General features: G+C 45.6%; 1 protein-coding gene across 1 annotated transcript in view; it reads right to left on the bottom strand.

Annotated features, from left to right (window-relative positions):
* Positions 1–831: 831 nt before the first annotated feature.
* The window catches only part of LOC119163111 (uncharacterized), a 69,092-nt gene continuing 46,082 nt past the window's right edge, over positions 832–23,841 (bottom strand). The window contains exons 6-8 of the mRNA XM_075874521.1: positions 18,112–18,967; positions 12,629–12,784; positions 832–10,086 (exon numbers count right to left, since the gene is read on the bottom strand). Of these exons, the coding sequence (XP_075730636.1) occupies positions 9,542–10,086; positions 12,629–12,784; positions 18,112–18,967 (1,557 nt within the window). The 3' untranslated portion in view covers positions 832–9,541. The remainder of the gene's footprint in view (positions 10,087–12,628; positions 12,785–18,111; positions 18,968–23,841) is intronic.

The following is a 23,841-nucleotide window of genomic DNA, read 5'->3' as shown; positions in this document are numbered from 1 at the left end:
AAATATTTAATTAGTCATCAATGCAGTCAGCTATTGCACTTTGGTTGTTGAGCCGGAGCCTCTCCGTACTTCTCTAGAATTGTGTTAACTTTGGAAGGCTAGGTGAACCCCAGTTAGTTCCTTAAATCCAACGTTACATGCTAACTTGAACAACGCTCTCAAACTGCACTCAAAAGCAAAATTCGAGGTTAAATTGTGCTTACTGAGGCATCAATTTTGAAAATAGGCACAAATGCCAAGAACAGGCATTTATAGCAACTATAAAAACACTGTAAACGTCATTTTCAACCTCTGATTCATGCTTATATACCAAAGTGGCATGGTAGGAAAGCAAGGAACAAAATAACATTTGCCTATAATACAGCAGCTACTTATCAATCACAAAACACACATTACAAGTTATGTGCAAAGAACAAGCTGACCGAGTATTCGTGCTCCAAAAAAGGGTTTTTGTGTTACAAATGCCACTAAACAGATGTCCCATTCACTGTTAGCATGTGTAGTCATGCAATTTCATAATAGCAAGACTTGAGTGCTTTGGCTGCCTGTCTTTTTATAACTTTAGTGGGTCAGATGTGGGATGACTGGTGCAACTTCCTGTATTGCTTGTGATAGCTTCTTGATGACCACACGTTGGCAGGATATATGGGAATGGAAATGATTGTAAAACACTGCAGGCGCAAACGAGAATGAATGGTTTATTGCAAGCTACTCAGGTATTTTATACTCAAGAGGCAGTAGGATTGGGCGTGTTGGTATAACATATAAAGAGTGCTTACAAGCACAAACGACAGGGCAGGAGGGGACAAGAGAAGAGACGAGACAGAGCGCTGAATTGCCAATAATTTATTTCTTGCGAAGGTCTTCACTTTTATACAGTTACCAGTCACAATAGTCACGCGCAAAACACAATGACGATGCATAAGTACATCACACCGACAAGCAAAGGAACAACTTTTCCTTATCGGTGAGCGCGACAGAAGGGGTGCTAACAGAAACATCTTTCAATGAGCAAATCTTTTCTGCCTCTACGATCTCACGTGTGGTACGATCCCTGCATCTAGCAACTATAGAACACTGAAAATATTGGTCGGTGCCAAACGAGATCACAGACATCAGAGTGAACACGCGTAAGAACGTATTGGCCATCGACGTTTTGCATGCTGCGGCACTTAATATACTGTGCAACGTCAACGAGTTGGGGGGAATGAAAGTTCGCTCCTACATTCCTGTGAGCTCTAATGTCGTCACTGGAGTCATCTACGATGTGGATACTGCCATTCCCAGCTCAGACTTCGATGTTCTGGTCAAACCGGCAAATGAAGCCAGCGTCATCGTAAAAGTTGTCCGTTTGGGAAACCCACGCTGCTTGAAGATCATGTTCAAGGGCGACTCTCTTCCTTCACACGTAAAGGTGGGCCATTTTCGGCATTCTGTGCGACCTTTCATACCGAAGCCCTTACAGTGTTATAAGTGCATGAAAATGGGCCACGTGCGAAAATAGGACGGTGTGACCTCATTGCGCGGAAGCCCATTCTGCGGATGACTGCAAAGCAACTGCCCTCAAATACTCGAATTGTCATGGGTCACATGCAGCTTCATCGAAAGAATGCCCCAAAATCCAAAGAGAAATAGCGGTATTGAAACAAATGGTCAGAGACAATTTGTTGCATCAAGAGGCTGCCAGGACCGTTCGAAAGAGGCGTCATCGTCGCCACAGTTCATCAAAGAATGCTGCAGACGCTGCATCGAAAGCACCACTCCACCATCCTTCTCTTTCACCGCCCTTGCCTCCCAGACCGAAGGCGGCCAGCGCAGTCAACAAACCAACGAGCAGCACTGTTGCAGATGAATCAGTTTGGCCTTCATTGCCGAAATCACAGCCACCTGCAAATCCCAAGCGCACATCGACGTCACATCCCTCCAGCCAGCCGCTGACAAGCTGCCTGAAGAGGACACAGAAGTCATCAGAATGTTCCGAACACTGCTGGATGCCATGCGAAAGCTGTGCAGCAGCCTGAAGTCTCCACTCACTCAGAGTGCACTACAAGAACTGGATGCTCTAAGTCCAGTATTTGCAAGTCTCCAGTAGCAACCATGGCTCGACCAATTTTCTCCTTCCGCAACGAGGTCCGACAAGCGTCGATAATGCAGTGGAACGCGGGAGGCCCGAGATCCCGCATCTCTTCATTCCGTCAGTATATATTCATGAATCGCATTCCTATAATCGTTATATGTGAACCAAACGTGCAGCAACCTTTTAAACTATCAGGGCATGAATCTTTCGTTTCTTCAACGTGCGAGGAACGCAGCAAGGTGGTTGTTTACATTCGCACAGATTTCACATATGTGCATCATGCAGTTCAACTGCATGATGACAATCAATATGTCTGCTTACGTGTTAAAAAGGAAAAAGTGTCATTCACACTCATTGGTGTCTACATATCACCATCCGGACGATTTGAACAAGACCGACTACGAGACATACTGACAACAACTACGGGCCCGTGGGTTATAACTGGAGACTTCAACGCACATCACTTAATCTGGGGTAGTTTGACGATCAACACTAAAGGAAGAAACCTCGTGTCATTCGCCTCCAAGCATGACCTGTTTCTTAAATTATGGCAGCCCTACATACGTGCGGGGCCTTACGTGCAGCAGTTGCCTCGATTTGACTCTGGTATCCAGAAATTTCCGGTCGCAAGTGCACTGGTTTTTAGACATCGAAACGCATGGGAGTGACCACATTCCAACTTATATGCGAATAAGGGGTCTTACTAACTCCTCTCCTAAGACCACAATACGAAGAATTGGTTGGTCCAAACTTCAGCGACTCATGGAAAATACTTGCCGTGAAGACCCTGGCCAGAACTTGGAGGATGTCATCAAAGAGGCAATGAGGGAAGCTTCCTGTCTCCTCCCGTTCAGATTTCGACGTTGAACTGGAAAAACTGTGCACGCTTCGCCGAAGGGCGGAAAGAAGAAACAGGCGGATGAAAGCAATATGCGACTTGAGGCTGGCAAGACGCATACAGAAAAAAGTCCAACGACGTTTAGACAAACTTGAACAGGAACGCTGGAAATCATTCTGCGAATCATTGGATCCCCGAAAGCCGTTGTCACGCATCTGGAGCACTATTCGTGGCCTGCGCTCGACTCCCCAACAAAGACATCCTTTCATGGCTTTGGCCCTACATTCAGGCCACGCCCAATTTGAAGTGGCAGATGAGTTTTGTACGCGAATCGCTGGTGTGTTTGCCTTGTCCGCTGGCACCATTAGGAGTGTTATCCCTGAACCCCGCATCTCCGAAATGGACAATCTTTTCACTATAGAAGAACTTGACGCATCTTTGGCGGCTTCCCGACGATCATCTTCACCAGGACCCGATGGCATCACCTACGCCGCTCTAGCCAACTTTCAACAGGAGGCCAGGGGACAGTTGTTAAGCTATTACAACCACTCATGGCTGGCGGGCAATGTTCCCCAGGATTGGAAGATAAGTATACTTGTGCCACTACTCAAAGCAGGAAAGTCACCATTTGTTGCCAAGCAGGAAAGTCACCTGTTGCCCTCACAAGTTGCGTAGGAAAAGTCATGGAAAGGATGATACTTACACGCCTAGAATGGTACCTCGAGCGCTACAACGTATACCCAAACTGCATGACGGCTTTTCGGCGAGGTAGGTCATCTCTTGACAACGTGATTGATCTCACAACATTTATCCAGCAACAGAAGAGCCTCAAGCGTATACCACTGGCACTCTTCCTCGACGTCAAAGGGGCTTATGATAACGTAACACATAAAGCCATCCTAGACTCGTTGGAAGCTGTTGGAACCGGTGGTCGGATGTTCCAATGGATCCAGGATTATTTGACGAGAAGGTCCTTTTTTGTACAAACCTCAGATGGACCTACCACCAATTACTATACCTCCTGTGGCGTCCCTCAGGGCGCCGTATTAAGTACCACTTTATTTAACCTCGTGATGATAGGACTTCGTGAAATTTTGCCAAGTACTATCCTCATATCCATGTATGCTGACGATATTTGTCTATGGACTTCGGCTGTAACTCATCTACAAGTACGTGCAAGAGTCCAGCAGGCTGCCACCCTGACATGCTTATATCTCCGCAAGCAAGGTCTTTCCGTCTCAACGAAGAAATGTGCATTGGTTGCGTTTACTCGCAGAGCCATGACACAATACCCCGTTACCATCAATGGACAAAATATTCCATACCAGAAAAACCATCGCTTCCTGGGTGTGATTATTGACAGGGACCTTTCGTGGAGTGCCCACTGCAATTACCTGAAGAGAAGGCTAACTTCCATCGTCCATATAATGCGGTCCCTCAGCGGAAAATCTTGGGGCACATCGATAAGGTCAATGATGCAGCTATACAGGGCACTGTTTCTGGGATTTTTGCGCTACAGCTTGCCGTTACTGGCAAGTACGTGCAAGACGAACATCCGCACTCTCGAAAGTCTGCAAGGACAAACACTACGCGTGTGCTTAGGATTGCCGCGATGCACCTCAACCTATGGGGCAATTATGATCGCAAGAGAGCATCCAGTTCGAACATACATCACCACTGACAATTTGAGAGCCCAATAAGACACCTCTGCCGAGTTCCTGGTCACCATGTTGCAGTGTTGCCACTTCAAAGACCACAAGCGATGTTTTCAAAGATTATTTCTGCCCATAGAGAATGCCTTCCTTTTGGCTCCACTCCAGCAACAAGACCAGCGTCACCCCCGTGGTGCCTACAACAAACACAGGTGTGCCTCACTATTCCGGGAATAACGAACAATAGCCCTCATTCAACAGTGGTCTTACGACAGGTGACATTGTCGCTACTCAACGAAAAATACGGCCAGAGGACCCACATTTACACCGATGGATCGGTCTCGGCTGACAGCTCCACAGGTGCTGTTGTCATCCCGGCGTACCTGGTCATTATAAAGCTCAAACTGTCGCATAGGACAACAAATACAGCAGCGGAGCTTGCCGCCTTACGTGCTTGCTGCCACACTTTATATCGCGGAAGCCCGACCTCAAAAATGGGCTGTGTTCTGCGACTCCAGGGCATCCCTTCAGAGCTTGCAATCAGCTTTACGACAGAGGGAGCATCAACAACTAGTGAATAAAATAAGAGAAGTGATTCACAAAGTTTTATCGAAAGGACATGACGTGGTGTTCTAGTGGTTACCGGGACATTGTGGTATTGACCTTGCTGATAATGCTGCCCGATCCGCCCACGCGGACGCCTAGACAACCCCAATTCCATTGTCGAGAACCGACGCTGCAAGGGGCCTTCACTCGTTCGCTAACACCATGTTGGAAACTTGGCTGAGTGACCCCAGTGTCAGGAACCGCCGCCTACACAAATTGGACCCATCGAGAAAGCTTCAAGTTCTATCGAACCTCTCCCACCAGGATGCAACTTTACTGTGCCGCCTGTGGTTAGGAGTAGCTTTTACAAAGGCGTACTCTTTCGCATAGGAATGGCGGATAGCTCCCGATATGAATCGTGCGACACTGACGAGACAATAGAACATCTACTGTGTTCATGTGAAGGTTTTGCGAACGAACGCAACTTGCTACGCGGAACGTTAGAGACACTGGACAGTAGACCTTTTTCCGAAGAGAAGATCCTTGGCTCATGGCTCTACGCGTCGCTGGCCAGCAAAGCGACGTGGGCATTGCTAAGTTTTCTAAAGACGACTGGACTACGTGACCGCTTATAAGCGTGCAATGGACAAGGTCACATTTACACACACGTTGCCCTTCACTTCTTTCTCTCTTCTCCTTTAATCCCCTCACACCTTCCCCCATTGCAGGGTAGCAAACCGGACGTGCGTCTGGTTGACCTCCCTGCCTTTCATTTCTTCCCTTCCTCCTCCTCCTTGGCCGGTAGCCATACGTGCTGCAAGGTGTCATAGACAGACACTGAGACCCTTTTTGAAGATCTGGCAGACGTCTAGCAGACTTGTAGTATTGTTGCTGCCTGCTCCTGATATCTTGTAGGCGCTTTCGGACAGTTTCAGTGGGATAGGACTTCGGCTCGAGGCAGCAGTTCATGACTAGAAGCTTCGTCCTGGTGCGTCGGCCCATTAACCTTTCGATTAGTGACCGTAAGAGGTGATCTCTCAGTGAATTTCTCCATTCCAGCATGGCACTGCAAAATTTAAAGGTTCCAAAAGAGCATTCTTTAGCAGCTTTTTTGCCTCTTGAACAGCATGCCACACCATGCCACTTCCACGTGAATCATCATCATCATCATCAGCCTGACTACGTCCCCTGCAGGACAAAGGCCTCCCCATGTTCTGCCAGATAATTTGGTCCTGTGCTTGCTGCTGCCAATTTATACCCGCAAACTTCTTAATCTCATCTGCCCACCTAACCTCCTGTCTCCCCCTAACCCGCTTGGATAGCGGGGGCTAGAGGTTACGTGGTTGAAGCAGAAATGAAACGTGAAAGACCTGAAATTCGCGCTGCTGAATGGAGGTCCGTTATCGCTGCAGATATTGGCAGAAATACCATGCGTCGCAAAAACTTCCATGCATACTTGTGTCACTGCTTGCACTGTTGTGCGATGAATGAAGCTTGTGGATGTCAAAAAAAAAAAGACGAGTAAAACTACTTCAATCAAGTACTCGTAGCCCCCATATGAGAACAAGCCTAAACCTACGGTTTGTCAAGGTAGGCTGGGCACCGGATGACTGAGCATTGGGAGCCTTGAATTTCTGTTTTTGTATTTTTGGCATACGTACCAGGAATTCGCAAGTGTCCGAATGTTCTATTCATGTTAGGCCGAAACATCGCCTGCAGTGCTCTTGGCTTCATTTTATCCTCTCCCCCGTGTGGGGCATGCAGCAAGCAGAGGACTTCTCGGCGCTTTGCTGGCGGGATAACTAGCTCGTTGCTACGAAGTAGCAGGCCGTCCTCTGTGTGCAGTTTGTCTCTGTCGACCCAAAATGGTCGCACGGCACCTGGTACTTCAAGCCTTCACTTGGGCCACTCTGTGCTGGAATAGTGAAGTAATTGCGACATGACTGCATCATTCTTCGTTTCCTCACGGATGCTGCGGAGATGGTTGTCTGCAATGGGCAAAGAAGAAACGACATTCGCGACAAACTGCTCAGTTTTTTCACGCAATTCCACCTTACTTGGAAAATGTGATAAGGCGTCGGCTATCAGGAGCTTTTTGCCTGGTTTGTATGTGACTGTGATTGAGAACTTTTGAAGAACCAGCCTGATGCGTTGTATGCGTATTGGGCATTCACAGAAATGTTTCTTGAATATTATTTTCAGCAGTCTGTGATCCGATTCGACTATTATTTCTGGTTGTCCGAATATGTAATCTTGGCATTTCATAAAAACCCGTACAATTGCCAAGGTCTCCTTTTCAATTTGAGCACACCGCTGTTGTGCTGCGGTTAGTGAACGTGTTGAGTAAGCCACTGGCTGTCTGTTTTGTAACAGCACGGCCCCCACCCCGAACTGACTGGCATCAACCGACAATACCACGGGTTGGTTCTGTTGAAAATAAGCCAGGACTGGTGCTTGCATGAGACTAGCATGAAGCTGTTCAAAACTATTTTCCTGCGAGATGTCCCATTCCACGCTATGTCTTTCTTTGAAAGGTCTCTCTGAGTGGAGCCGACAGAGCGGACACGTTGAGCAGGAAGCCTGCCACAAAGTTGACCCTCCCGAGAAAAACTTGAAGCTCCTCACGATATTGCGGGGTTGGTACTTATAGAATATCTTCCACCCTTTCAGGATCCAGGCAGAGCCCCTCTTTGGTAAGCACATGCCCCATGTAACGCACTCGTGACTGCAAAAAATGACATTTGTTTTTGTTAAGCTTCAAATTGTGTTCTGGGCCACGCGTCAGCAACTTGGACAGGTTATTATCATGCTCATCGCGAGCTTTTCCCCAGAACAAAATATCGCCAATAACAACAGCTACACTAGGAAGACCCTCTACTGCTCCGTGCATGGCTCGTTGGAAGACTTCTGGAGCGGATGGATGCTATGCCGAACGGCATGCGCAGAAACCTATATCTGCCATACGACGTGCTCATAGTGCATATTCATGAGCTTTCCTCATACAACTTTACTTTCCAGAACCCCGATGACGCGTCCAAGGTGGAAAAGTACCTGGCTCCTAAAAGGCGTGGTACTACGTCTTCTAGTGTCGGCATGTGGTAGTCTTTCCTGAGGATAGCTTTGTTTAAATCTGACGGGTATAAACATATTCGCACTTTTTCCTTTTTAGCCACCACCATGTGACTTGACCAAGAAGTTGGCTCAGTTACCTTTGCAATAACTCTGTCACTTTTCATCTTCTGGAGTTCTGCTTGAACACGGTCTTGTAGGGCCACAGCGATTCATCTTGCTGGCTTAACTGTACGTTGAGCATCAAACTTCAACTGCATATGGTAGATGATTCCCTTGAGTTCTCTTAGGCTCTGAAAAACATCTTCAAACTTAGGTTGATTGCTGCCGGCCACCTTAATTGAAGATATGCGGGTTATCATGCCAAGGCGTTCAGTCACGCAGCCACTTATTGTCAGTGAGACCTCCGGCTTGACGAAAAATTCTGCTTTGGTGCACTTTCCTTTGTGGTTAATAGGGAGCTCAATCTTTTATGATGCGATTCCAAAAAAATGTGCACAGAGTAGCCGACCATGGCTGCGCCGGCGACTTGCATGTTATTCGCCTGAACACTGCCTCGGGCATCACACAGCAGTTGGCAACAGTGTCAATCTTACACATCACGTACATCCTTGCAATAATAACCGTTGATGACCAACGATCAACTCGATCCACCGTATTGATTTACAATGTCTGAAAGAACAGTTCTTCCTCTTGTGCTACTTGAACTTCTTGTACACTTGGTCTTTCGTTGTGTTGTTGTGACTGTGGTCCTTGACACATACGTGCGAAATGAATGTGGCCTCCGCATTTGGGGCATTGCTTGCCTAGAGCAGGACAGTTTCCAGTCTTGTGGTTATCGAAACCACATCTAAGCAACAGTTCACTTTTGATTTCACTGCATCAATACCGCTGGAGCACCCATCCTGTATTTCAGTGAAACTTTCTTTGCCTTGCTCACTTGCACGACAGATTTCGACAATTTTCATATAAGGCGGATTTTCCAACACGGGTTTCTGCTGAAGAATATGGTCATTGATTCCAAGAATGCAATCTGCTACAATGATTAAGGGCATGTCCAACACTATTTGCATGGCTGAACCACACACTGGATAACAACAAAGTTTGGTATATGAATGCTCAAGCATGTGATGCAGATGACGGTCTTGTTAATTAGATTTTCAGTTAAGGTGCCAGAGTTCGAAACGTTCATCCCATTAATGATGCACAATGGACACAATGAATGCAGACATTCAGATGTACACTACCAGGCATCGACTCCTTTCTTTTTTCGTTCAACTTGTCAATGGCATCCGCTCATCTTTGAAGGTGCGGGATGGTGGATGCTGCTTCCATGAATTGCCACAATCACCGGCATTGCTACGATTCCAAGTGTTGCCGCATGTGATTTTTTAGATACCGTTTGTTATTGTAACCAAAAGAGCAGACTTTGCACTTGAAAGGCATATCCCTTATGTGGTTGAGCTTGTGCATATGCAGGTTTGCCTTTTTCTTAGTTGTATATGCGCACATGTTGCAGGCGAAAGATGCAGTGTTCGAGTGAGCTCTCTTGTGTTCCAACAGCTGCGTGTTGTAGGAAGTCGTAAATGGGCAAAGATGGCACTGGTATAGCACTTCTCCCGTGTGTATGCATATGTGGGCTTTGTAGGACTCCAAGCTCTTGAATGCCTCTGGACAGACCTCACACTGGAAAGGTTTTTCTGCGCTATGTGATAACACATGACGTCTCAACTTATGAAGCTTAGGAGTGGAGTATTGGCAGCGATTGCAGTGAAACATCTGCTTGCATGCCACTGCACTGTCTGTGCCATGTTCCATTCCACTCTCAAACTCCGAGGGCAGACTTCCAGCCTGGCTGCAACTTGTTCCTGTCCTTATGCTCTCCATAGTTGCTGCTGATGGAACTGCAATTCATAAAAAAAAGAAAAACTTGACACACTTTTTCACTTTCAAGAGATGTTACCTACATAAACAAGATTATGTACACTTGTGCTAGCACTTCATTATATTCAGGTCTTTTATGTTCAATGCCCTATGACTAGTCCCAGTCCAAGTGTATGACTGAAAATTTCCTTCTATCAATGACACCCCCTTCTCTTGACACCAGTTTTGTGTCTTACAGTGAGATGAAGTCGAAAAATACAAGTTTTCTTTTTCAGAATTGAAATTTTTCATTTTTAATTGCATTCACAAGTTTAGTTTTTCTACTTCCACAACAGAGAACTTTGTTATAAGCAATATTTCATTATATCCGAGTTTGTTATATCGAGGTTCGAGTGTAATTAAACCTAAAGTATGTTATATTCTCTTTTAAAAAAACACAAGGTGGCTAATACAAACTGAAAAAAAAAAGAGCTTAATGCCTATAGTCATCCCGATATTGTCACCTGGCGGCTTGCCATTGTATTTTGCATGAGGAGTTCACTAAAGCCACACACTCAAAATAACAGTGATTGGCAAGCTGTTATGATCGGAAAAAGGCATTTTAAAAACATATCTCTGCCGCATAGATGACTTTTGACTTCCACCTTTAAAATGTGGTTCTCTAAAAATCCATTTTCGGGCGACTTCTTGAGTTGAAGCATCATTTTTCTGGTACTTCTGATAGCCACAACAGGATGAAGTATTGCCCACATATTCATAAACATGTGAAGGCTTCAAGTATCTCCATCAAATATTTGTATCACCAATATAGTTATTACGAATCTAAAGCAAACAATTAATATAAGCTGATGATTGTAGGAATTCTCACATTATCATTTTTTTGTCATTAAAAAGTATTATACACTCTTTATATATTTGTGGCTATTTGCATTTTATAGTTAATGTGGAGCAGTATAACCCTGAAGTGGTTCAGAACCATAAAAGTTCAGAGGCATAAGAGGTTTGTCCAAAACGAACTATATTCTACACATCCTAATGTTACAAAGTGAGAACCGTCCAGCTTACTATAAAACTAATTACATACTAGTTGAAAACAATATAAAAGCTTATTATATACAATAAAATAATTTATTGCCCTAAACTACAGCTTACTGAAAAATTTTTCTTGAATGCATCTGTACTTAATAGACAAATATGTTTCAAGCAACTAGCTCATGAGCTTTGTTGCATTATTAATACAAAACTGTTAATGTCCAAGCTTTTACTCTGTAACACTACAGCCCAAGGATGATAGTAAAGCAGCCTTAAAAGTAACCGGCCGATACTAGATGGAAGCATCGAGCGCAGGCCAAATGGCACCTTGAAACCAGAACTAAGGGGCATTCACTCTCTCGATTGAGAGAGCTTGCAGTGTGCAGTTGCAAACACTACTTATATACAAATATTACAGCAGGTTTCCTTAGTCCAAATGGCATCACCTGTCCACCCCGCTGTCACTTCGTACGTTATATACTGTCAGCTTTAAAGAGTGTAAACATCTTTCTGGATGTAAATACATTGAGCGTCCTAACCACTCGGCTATCCAGGGCCTTAGGCATGCTGGCAGACCATAACATAGCCTTGAATATAGTACAGTGTAGGGGAGAGTGGGAAAGGCGAGTTAGTGTGAGGATAGACGTCGTGGTATTACCTATTCTTTACCATCAGAAAGAGTAAGAGATATATAAATGGAAACAAATGCACAACAATAAAAGAGAGCAAGAATGATGAAGGAAGCACAGTTTCATCTAGAGACTGGGTACTGCACCACCTGGTCAATCCACACATGTGCAGTAGCTGCTGGCCACGCCAACCAACAAGGACATTGTGCACAACCTCTTCTCTATGATGCTTAGCCTGGCGGCACACAATCATGCCCAGGTATTTACGAGTTGCACTAAGAAAATGCCCTAGGACGACGCCGCACATCTCAAAGCTAGACAAGTCGGTCGACAAGAAGTACAAGCAGCGACAAGGTTGTGCTTCATTGAGCCAACTTTTGCGTGACTTGATGCAAGGTTCCCGAATTCTTTTTTTTACCAAGAAACCTCTCATAGTTCAGACTATAAGCAGCTTAGTTTACCAGGGAAATGTCTTGAGTGATAGACCAAGTCATCACTGGTGGCCAGTACCGAAACTTGATACCATTAGTCAAAGCTGACAAGCCGCAAGGTTCAATGGAAAGCTCAGCTATAGTAAATAAATATGTTGACAATCTTCATACTGGTCTGCTGGTCACTTTTGCTATAAATAGACAGCTCACTCATCTGTTGCAGATGCTGCCTCTCTTACGAAATGCAGCAACTGAGGTTGTGAAATCCTTTCCAGTAATGTGTCGACTGCCTGCTGTAGTTAATGATGACAATATTCCATGGACATCGGCACTGGTCAATATAAAATGTAGCGCTCCTATGAAAAACTCTTACAATGTTACTACTGTTTGATTTCCTTTAACAATTTCCAAACGTCTTTGCACTAAACGGCACCATTGCCATTTCTCAGACATGGGTACAAAGTACGTACAAATTTCTGTTGGGAGAGGCAGGGGAGCCATTTCTTGTAGGCCACACTGGATCGACACGTCCCTTCGCACTTCCCAATCCAGCAACTGGCTTGCATCATTCGTGTCGACCACTTGACCACAAGGGCACCTCCTCAGCAGTACTCCTCTGACAGCGACTGCAGGCAATGTTTAGAAGTATAAGATTAATTCTTCCCTTTACAGTGGAGAGACATCACAGCTGCACGGTGAAACTATTATGAACAAACCTAGCACAGGTGACAATGGTGGCTCTGATCAATACACCAGCAGGAATGCTTGTATTGATTCGCATTGTGCTGTTTGCATAGCTGCCTAAGATTTGGAAAGTTTCTGCTATCCAACAATTCTTCATGCACACAGTACCCCCGCATTGACAATGCTTATCTGCCTGACTGTGTGCATACTCTTCCACACACATATATATATATATATAGTCATCGCCAGAATGTTTTCTAATCAAGAAACCTAATTTACAGCACTAGCAGTCATTGAAGACACAAATTTAATTTCATGCTGCCAGTGAGTTGCACCAGCAGTTGTATAATGGCTGTTTAAGGAGGACAGATACATTGGCCAGATCAAATGTGCTGCATGACTATCAGCAACCTTTTGTGTTGCACAGCAAATGTTTGTGCACAACAAAAGCTGGCCACTATGAGCAAGTTTTCACTCTTCATGAACGCAAAGCAGTTGCTGTGATCCAAGCATGTTGCAATGTTGTTTTTTAAAAACATGACAAATGCAGTGCATGAATGTGCTGTCCACATTTTCTCACGCACATTAACCCCAAAAGGCCACAAGGCAGACAAAAAGGCATTGAACAGAGATAGCTGAACCAAAAACCATGCGGCTGCTCTCATTATTAGTTTATCACAAGGCTTGATAACAGTGTTTCTGAATTGTGTTATGCAGTTAATAGTCACTTTGTCTGCCCATGTATGCTGAACAATGAACACACGGAGATGCTTAAGATCGAAGTTATTTTCAAGTTGAACACGTTATTGAAGATTTTTGAAATTATGGTTATCAAGCTCTGCGAAACACAGATCAACTGTCATTAAACATCTTCATTTTGACATTTTTAATGCTTCTTTATTTTAAGAAAAGCAGGCAAAGCAAGTTTTCCAAATGCCTGTCATTACGTGAAATCCCTTTAACCCTTTGCAAGCCAGACACTTTTCCAGCTCGACAATAAGTGCCACTAGGCTCTCGGCTAACAAATTCCATGCTGCTACTCATGAGCATCGGATGAAATGTCAAGGGAAAGCAAGGCCATTGTTCTGCTCAGCACAAATGAAGGTGAATCGGCACATCTTAGGCTGGAAAACGTAATAAAAATTGGGGGACGCCTAAGCATCGCTTCCTATTTAGGAGTTGAACACGATAGTGACATCATGTCCCTAGTGCTCAACTACTTTGTGCATACTTTTTATTTTATGATGTTACTCAAGAAGTCTAAATTGAGAAGTACAACACTGAAATCAATAAAGTTAAAAGTGGCTTGTGTCAGTAAAGCGTTCGCATACAGCTGCATTCTGTGTGATAGGCAGCATGCTTTAAAGCACTGATAATCATGCACGTAAGATGTTTTCAAACTTCCTATGGTTCCACTATGTGGTCTTGAGGGAATACGTGCAGCAACGTCTGTGACTTTTGCAATCGGCAGCCAGCTTTCAACCACAAATTTCTCATGATAATCACATGTTCTGATGCCCAATGTCAACGTACGCTTAAATCACACAATATTACTGCAATATTACATTTAGTATTGTGAAGCGTGCATACAGAATGCATATCGTATTTGTAAAGCACAAGTTATTTTCACTGGATTTTCAAGCAGACTGATGCATGGCTGTGAGGTAGAATAGCTGCTTTCCACGCAAACAGCCTAGGTTCGACCCAGAAATTTTTATTTATTTTGTTGCATCTTTCTGTATTTTTTTCGTCACAAAAAAGATGATTTTTCGCCCACAACTAAGGACGCCGACACCGATGCCACAATTTCCGTAAAACAATCTCTTTGAGGCCATCGTGTTACATAAATGTGCCCTGCGTTGCAAAACTGACTGAGAGGTTATTAACCGCGTATAACAGTAAAGATTTAATGATAGGGATCATATGCTCCTTCACTTTTTTGCACCATGAGGTGCCAAAAGTAATTTTTCACCACTTTAGCGAAGTGAAAATTGAAATCCACATTTAGCGAGGAAGAACAGCGTTCATTTTAGCCAATAGAACAATGTTTTTATCGGTGAGGCCATGCAAGCCCACGTCCCTTTAACGCAATAGGCACCCGACAGTAAAAAAGAGGGCGCGACGAAGCTTTTTGGGCTGCCTCAACATTGTTGGTACCGACCGCCAGGGATACCAAGAAAATGAAACTTTCGCTGAACACATTGAGACGCTGAAGTGTCAATGCCCTTTATGGCGCATTTTCAAAGAAGGCTTCCTGGATGCTTACATAATCAGCCGCGACCCCCCTGCTCACAACTAAAAAAGAAAATGTTATGCATGGGTAAGCTCGGTTTTGCTGCATCTATTGACTGGGCTACGCATTGCAAGGCTCGGTTTTGCTGCGCCTACTCGCTAGAGGCTGTGTGTTCTGGCGCTATATTTAGATCTCTTAAACTACATTGCCGGGTGCCTATAGCATTACAGACTATGAGACGCAGCAAATATGGTGCCAGCAATGTTGTGAGTCAGAAATCCTGATGAGCGCAATGACTAATAATGATGACTTGAGCCAGATTCGAAGCCTGGGAATTCTGCAGGGCAGTCAAGTATTGAATGCAAAGCACTTCCTTGCGTGCCTTGCGCACTTTGACAGTTTCTCTATACCTGCTTAGCCGCCTGTGAGTGCGCTCTCTAGGTCATTTTCTTGGCATTGTATGTACTAATTTTAGCACAGGAGGACAATAGCATATCACAAGTACAATTAACTAGTCGTTACATGAGTAACATAATATGGCAGATGCGAATGTCGTGAAACCCTTTCCTTCTGTCTCAAGTAGTACAAACCTGCATACTATGGCCTAAAGATGCCCGTATGTACCACAAGTGATAAACAGGTTATATCAAGGCAGGAACACAAAAATACATTCTTGAGCAGGCAGCGCAAAATAACAGGACACAAGTGAGGATTGATGATTGATTGATTTGTGGGGTTTAACATCCCAAAACCACCATATGATTATGAGAGACGCCATAGTGGAGGGCTCCGGGAATTTTGACTATCTGGGGTTCTTTAACGTGTACCCAAATCTGAGCACACGGGCCTACAACATTTCCGCCTCCATCAGAAATGCAGCCGCCGCAGCCGGGATTTGATCCCGCGACCTGCGGATCAGTAACCGAGTACCGAGAAAGAGACAAGACGAGCACTGTTCGTCAAGAATGGTCTTGGGAAACATTAAAATGATAGCTTTCAGGAGCCAGTTTCGCCTGAAAACTGGTGCCAGCGTCACTGTCAGTGAGAATTGCCAATGAACGCAGTGGATAGAAATCACTATTTGAGCGCGGACTGAACGCAGAGATTCCTTGTGACAGTCAAGCATACTGCCACAGAACTATGCCAGTCTATCACATGTCAGGGGAACAACGGTGCTTTGAGTGTTGGCTATCCAGTATTGCCGCAATGTAATAAAGATTACACATTACTTCTATGACTTGGAGAGCTGTAGTCAAGCATTGCTCATGGGAATATGCCCAAGATACTAGTTATATGTTGTTCGTCACACCACACTGAGTTATTCATTTTAATATAGTTATGCTTGTGCTACAATGCCAGTGCCTACTTTACATTGGACAACTGGTTACCCTTTAAGTACCAATATAGCCGATGCGCCAGATAAACCATAGATCAAGTGACGTAGGTGCAAGACATATATTTAATATACACACATTATGCACGTCCTGGTGCTTGGCACCTAGCAGAAATAAAATATGCTACCACCATCTTCCTAATGAGGGAATTTAAATAAATGCGTCGTAGAGTGGTGTGGGTATCGCGTGAATGTTGGATAATTGGGTATGGTCTGGGAATGCTTAATCACTATTTTGTTTTAATTATTCTTATTTATTGAATGAAGGAGAAGCCTTGCGTCCAATGATTGGTGGGAGGCTGATGTTGGGTTGTGCCCCACTACTGGTTGAAGGTACTGTTGCTTCCATTGCATCTACTCTAGTCAAGCAAAGCGTCAAGTCAAGCGATAGCCAAGTAAAGACGCCCTTAACTGAATTATGAACGCGTGATCCAGTGCCTACATATGCGAGGTGGCCAGTGAACGGTTGTGCGGTGCGAGTGGTAGTTTTTCTGTAGCAGATGCTGCTTTCGTCGGCCTTGCGAGGCGAGGAAGAGGGAGGGGAGCGACAGTTTTGGGGATGTCTTTCCGGGCCAGCACGAGACGTGAGCATGTGCAGTGGGGGTGTACAGAGGGACATCCTTATTCAAAGAGTTGCATCACATTTAAATTGGTGCCTGCTGCTTCCCAGGGGGGTGGGGGGGAACTCGAGTAAATGCGTCTCAGAGTTCTGGGGGTATCGTGTGAATGTTGCGTAACTGAGTATAGTTGGGGAAATCTCGCTGCTCACATTTCGCCGCTACTGCTCGTGCCGGAAGTTCAAAATCCGCAGCTTGGAAATCCGGTTTCACAGAAACGTCAGCCTGCCCGAGTGATGGATTCGCTGGTTGACGTTCACGAACGGTTGCTGGTTCTCGAGAATGGAGTTCAGTATCCACGGCCCATCGTTACTGTTTCGAAGCTGCTTTTCGTCCCCCGAGTGAAGAATCCGCAGCTCGTCGTTGCCGTTTCGTCCCTACTTATCGTTCCTCGAGTGAAAGATCCGCAGCCTATCATTGCCGTCTTGCAGCAGCTGCTCGTGCGCCAGGTTCTGGGTTTGCAGCTCTCTTCAAACGCTTGCGTTCAGCGTCGTATGCTAGTCTCTTTACAGCTTTGTCTTCTGCCCTGCTTGCTGTTGCAGACGCCAACGACAGTGAGGGTGGGGCAACGTTGCCTTCAACGACTGGTGGGAAGCTGATGTTTGGTTGTGCCCTACAACTGGTTGACAGTACTGTTGCTTCTATCGCATCTACCCGAGCCTAGCATACCGTCCAGTCAAGCGAAAGCCAAGTAAAGGCCCCCTTGACTGAAAACCGAACACACGCTCTGCCCTTCCCCGCTCTCGAGGGAGATAAGTAGAGTGGAGAAGTCCGCAAAGACGCCCTTGAATGAACTCCGCGTTTCAGGAAGGCGAGACAAGCCGAGCAGGCACAGTGGGGGTGTGAACGGTGTCGACGCCGAAGGGCGACATCGTACGATTAAAAAATGCTCCGCATTTAAAAGTATCCACCACATCACAAAGTGAATGATGTTAGAGAAGCTTGACAATACCGGAGATGACCGGGCAACCAGCGAATCCTTTGTACACATCGCCTACCATCATATATAGAGCAAACTGTACTCACTGCACTCTGGTGTCGGGGCCGATGACGTGACAGCTACAGGGAACTCTCGTTGAACTACTGCGTTGGCGCGGGATTGCTCGATGTGGATGCTGGTGATCACAGTCTTGTCGGAGCGCAAGCGGTCGCATACCTCGCAGCTCTGGTCCAACCTGCGGTGGAATAAATCGGGCCTGACGCACGCGGCGGCGCCGCCTACGGCAGAGAGCGACCGCTTTAGGCGCTTCGCCGCCGCATCCCGCGCCCGCACTTTATCGAGGTTCTCTTGCCGCCGCCTCCGTTTCGCTTCTGCTTCGCGATATCTAACCGCAGGGTCCGCTTGACGGCGCGCCCGCTTAGCTTCTGCTTCTCTGCGCCGCAGCTCCGGGTGTGCTTGACGGCGAGCCCTCGACGCTTCTGCTTCTCTGCGCCGCAGCTCCGGGTTTGCTTGACGGCGAGCCCTCGACGCTGCTGCTTCTTTGAGCCGCAACTCGGGGTTTGCTTGACGGCGAGCTCTCTTCGCTTCGGCCTGCCGGGCTTTCGCCGCAGGGTCTTGACGGCGAGCCCGAGCTGCAGCTGCGTTGCGAGCCCGCCGCGCTGCTGCTATGGCTTGTAGATTGCTCATGCGGCCGAGCGGTAACGAGTAGTGCTCACTGCGTGGGCTCTGAGTGGATGATTGGGTAGTGGTTAGAAGGGAAAAGGCACCTAATCTGTCAGCCATAATAAGAATGATTGGGCCGAAGCGGCTGTCAGCGTGCGAAGCGTTCCCGCACGCGCTACGGACTAAAGTACTGTTGTCACAGAACACCCACCAGTTCTGTTGTCGTACAAATATACCTGCAAAATGACCTTGCTGTATGTGCCGAGAGCCAGAGTTGTTCAATCATACGAGTTGCAAAAGGCTCCATGTACCGAAATCGCAGTGCCAGTTCTGTGTTTCATAATTCATACCACAGAGTCCAGCGTAACTATCATAGAAGCCCGTGGATCCATGACCAGCAGTCGGCTGGATGGATCGTAGCCTCCTATATGGATGGATGGATACATAAAAGAAAAAAAAAAATCCACAAATGGGTGGATGTATCTGCCTGTGCTCTTTAAATGATGATGATGATGATTAAAGGCCTCCTCTTTGAATTGGGGTGACGGCATGCGCCATCTAGCCTACTTTTAATAGTTCGAGTTTAAATTCTGTCCCTCAACTCGGATGTCTTTTTAATTTTGCCCAGCCGCTACTCTTGGCTGGGATGTTATTTTATCGACTTCTCTGCTTTTCCTCCACCAATACTCCAGCCGCTGCTTAGTAATACCTACTGCTGACCAGTTAATGCTTCCATCAACCGCGAAGCCCAGCGCCTCAGGAAGTGTGACCTTCCCCCCATTTCTATCCGGCTGAATCTTTTGGCATTCCATGACTATGTGGTCGATTGTTTCTTTATTTATGCCACATCCAACACATGTCTCATCCTGTGACGAATATTTGCTCCTGTAAGTTAGAGTTCTCAAGCAGCCAGCCCGCGCCTCAAAGAGCAACGCACTACCTTTATTGTTGTCATAAAAGTTCTCTTTCCGGATCTCTTGTTTGCTTGCCTTGTAGATTCCCAGCGATCCCTTCTTTTCCATCCTCTCTTTCCACATGAGCATCTCTGTTTCCCTCACTTGCTTTTTAACTGGCCACCTTTGCTTATTTGCCGCGGTCCAGTTATATTTAGTCGCCAGCTTTTGCGTCTTCTTCCGCCATTGGGTGTCCACACTTTTCAGGTACAGGTATCTGTGCACTCTGGCTGCCCAGTTCTTCTCATCTAAATGTCTAAGTCGCTCCTCAAACCGTATTTTACTTTGTACTTCCCTCGCCTCAAATGAAGCCCAACCCATATCGCCTTGTACAGCCTCGTTTGTAGTCTTATTGTGAGCTCCCAGAGCTAACCTGCCGACTGCCTTTTGGTTAACCTCCAGCCCCGACAGGATATCTGACTTTAAGCATAATACGGCATTAGAGAACGTGAGCGCCGGCACTATTACCCCTTCCCAGATGCCTCGTACTACCTCGTACTTATTGTGTCCCCAAAGTGCTCTATGTTTCATTACTGCTGCATTTCGTCTCCCTTTCAGTTTGAGGTGTTTGAGGGTTTGAGGTCAGAAAGGTAAATCGGGCGGCGGCTCACGCCACCTAGCCATATAGCGGCTCGTTGCGACCGTCGTCATCTATGTGAAAAGAAAATAACAAACAGCAAATGAAAAAATGCGTCATGATTAAATGTGGTGGTGACGTTTGGCAATAGTTTCACATAGTGTGAAATTTAAACTTTTTTTTTTTAAGGCAGCGCCTTCTGCACCGCGTGGCGCAGCAGCGAGCCCCCCCACTATAAGGTCCCTAGATGAAACAAGTTTCCATCTAGGGACCTTACCCCACTAAGGTCCCTTTACCCCCCACACACGGAGGAAGGAAAGATTTCTTTTGTCCGTGCCCACACAAAAGTGGCTTCTGCGCCGCATAAAATAGAAGTCACACTAAAATTATTATTTATAGCTATTTAAATGTATAAACTACTATGTATAACACGTTAAACCAACAAAAAATTTTCTAAGCAGTCGTTTGGCAAGTCCATCAACTTATATTTGTTAACTAAACACATATTACAAGTATTCTAAAGACAGGGGCGCCATGGGCGCTGCGGCTGCGAAAGGTAAACAGAGATGATAGCTGCCAGCGATATGTGTTGGTGGTGAAAACTGCGACAAAATCGTGGCCATGGCCTAGGCCGCCGCCAAGAGGACCTGAGACCCTGTGTCGTCGCTGATTCATGTGATTGCTGGATGCCTAATGAAACCTGCAGGTTGGAGCTAGCGCGGCCGTCTAACGCGCCGCAGCTTCATCTGAGTGTGTGCGCCATGAAGTTTTCAGTATGATGTGCGGATTACAATTGTTGGACGTACTGCATTTTCTAGATTGCAATGCCAAGCGTGGCGTTGTCAAAGGTGAAAGTGTTCTTGCTGCCGAGTTTTGCTTGTCACGAAGGACAAGGTCGACGATGAAATAAATGCTTTCGCACAGTTCACGTGTGACTGACCGGACGCACATGCATGAAACCCCAGTGCGTCGGCGAAGTGTTCATACGGTCAATGGAAACAACTGTATTGTAATGTTCTTACGAAGCCTGTGATCTCCGAAGGCCAGAGCTACTGCATTGCCGTCTGTTTTGTCAAGTGCGAACACGTACGGCCGTTCTCATTTGTTGCTACCTGAATGCTCCCGTGCTGTCACAGGCCGCGCGTGTTATTGAGCAAGGCAGACAAGCTGTTTTGTAGTTAGATGGGCTATCGCCGTCGGCACTTGCCCTTGGGCATTGTTTATCAAGTGCTGATGGCCTAGAACATTGCGGTGACACGTCAGTATTTTTAAAGAAAGCGGCCTGCCGGTTACCACGTCAAGTGATGGTACACTGAGCGACATAAAAAAGTTTCTTTAGACTACATTGCGGCGCGCCTTTCTCTCATCAAAACTTTGATAAACCGTGGAAATCAACATTCCTGACACGTGTGCCGGAGAAACCAACGCAGCCAGCTGCATTTGAGTTTTTCGTGTCGTTTTGTGTTTCGCCGATTTAAAGCAATAATTCGCGAAACACTTTATAATAAATATAGCCAGTTCTGCGGGAGTCATCAAACATCCAATATTAAAGGGCCTGTGGATAGGACCACCAGCAGCAGCAAGTCAGGCTGACGGGAGGCCGATGGGGATGCGCAAATGTTAACACAATACATGTGCGAACAAAAAAAAAAAAGAAAAAGTAACAAAGACTGCAATGAGGATCAAACCACCGACCTCACCGGTCCTTAGTGTGCCGCTCTAACCTACTACGAGGTCGGAACGATTAACAAGCCGGTTTTGTATTGTTGTCACGCTGGACCTAACCAACTTTCTTTTTTAACGTTTACGTTAGGACGTAACTTTTACTGCTTCTATCATTACGACTAGACGTACCGCTAGCCCCGCCGTGGTGGTCTAGTGGCTAAGGTACTCGGCTGCTGACCCGCAGGTCGCGGGATCGAATCCCGGCTTCGGCGGCTGCATTTCCGATGGAGGCGGAAATGTTGTAGGCCCGTGTGCTCAGATTTGGGTGCACGTTAAAGAACACCAGGTGGTCGAAATTTCCGGAGCCCTCCACTACGGCGTCTCTCATATTCATATGGTGGTTTTGGGACGTTAAACCCCACTTATCAGTGAATATTATTACACTATTTCATTGCGCCTTGTGCCTCGTTATTGACACACGTGCTATAAAACCAAAGAATTGCTATAAAACCTTGCTATATTAGAATTGCTATAAAACCAAAGAAGCAATAAAACCAAAGAATTATAATATGAATGGAGGGAAATTTGATATTAAACCCAAATCAAATTGGCTTCAGAGCAGATTGTTTAATCTGGTGTGCACACGCAGATTTAGAAAGCCGCATTCAGCTTGCTCGCAAAAGAAGACAACATGCGGCACTAGTGACATTGGATATAGCTAAGGCATTCGATAGTGTAGAACATTCAGTTTTATTAGACATATTAGAGAGCCACAATCTCCAAAAATATATAATGGCGTGGTTGAGGAAATTTTTGAGAGGAAGAGAGTTCTATTGTTTTAAGGATGGTTGCGCATCGTCAAAGTGCAAACAAACTCATGGTGTCCCCCAAGGCGCTGTATTATCGCCAGTTCTGCTTAACATATTAATGAGCACAATCCCGCGCATTGCCAGGACGTGAAGGTGTTTGTATATGCCGATGATATTGCATTTTTCACGGCACATAGTGACATATATTCTCTCTATCAAAATTTACAGAGATATGTGAATATGCTGGAGAGATGGCTAGATACAATCTGCATGGCCTTAAGTGTAAATAAGAGTGCAGTATTGATATTCCCGTTATCAGATCCCATCTCAATTTTAATATGTTGTAAACAAGAGCCCATTCCGCAGCTGGAATCTCTTAAATATTTGGGAGTAATTTATAATGCCAACCTAAACTGGATTCCCCACATAGAAAGCATGACATCTAAAGCACAACGCGCCTTAGGAATTGTTCGTAGACTGAACAGCCGTCGATTTGTCCTACGCAAAAGCACAATGGTGACGATATATAAAATGTATATGCGACCAATGCCAGAATTTGGGTGCGTATTGTTCTCAGGTAGCCCTGCTTACAAAATAAAGCCTCTGGTTATGCTTGAACGAGAAGCCTTGAGACTGTGTCTAGGGCTTCCTAGGTTTTTAACAAACAATTTTTTGTATCAGAAAGCACGATTATCTACATTGCCTTGTCGTTTTTGTATCCTAACGGTTCAGACGTTTCTGAAATTTTATACCTATGCGCCAAGACGATCTGAATATGCTTTTATAAATGACTCAAACACATTTTTTCTTGACAATTGACCACAGTTTCGAACACCTCAGATTGCTTTTGTCCAGAAACAACTAGATAAGATAAATGTAAAGATTCAAGATGTGATTGCGGCGCGCGTTACAAATCAGGAATCTTAAGATAGAATTCGATGAGATTTTCCCTTCTAAGCCCAAATGACAATCCTATATGTTCTGAAATAGTCGACTGCTAGATTATCTATATCGACTGCTAGGTATGTAGTGGCTGGAGCTACAGATGGAGACGCTGACGGGCCGTTGCCATTGGTAGCCATGGCCGGAAACTGAACGGTGCAGCCACTGCGAAGCTTCGTGGTGAAGACGGGGAACGTTCCACCTCCA

Source organism: Rhipicephalus microplus, chromosome 9 (assembly GCF_043290135.1).
Source record: "Rhipicephalus microplus isolate Deutch F79 chromosome 9, USDA_Rmic, whole genome shotgun sequence".
Taxonomy (NCBI): Eukaryota; Metazoa; Arthropoda; class Arachnida; order Ixodida; family Ixodidae; genus Rhipicephalus; species Rhipicephalus microplus.
The sequence above is the reverse complement of the archived record's forward strand: the minus strand, read 5'-3'. Positions and strand labels throughout refer to the sequence as shown.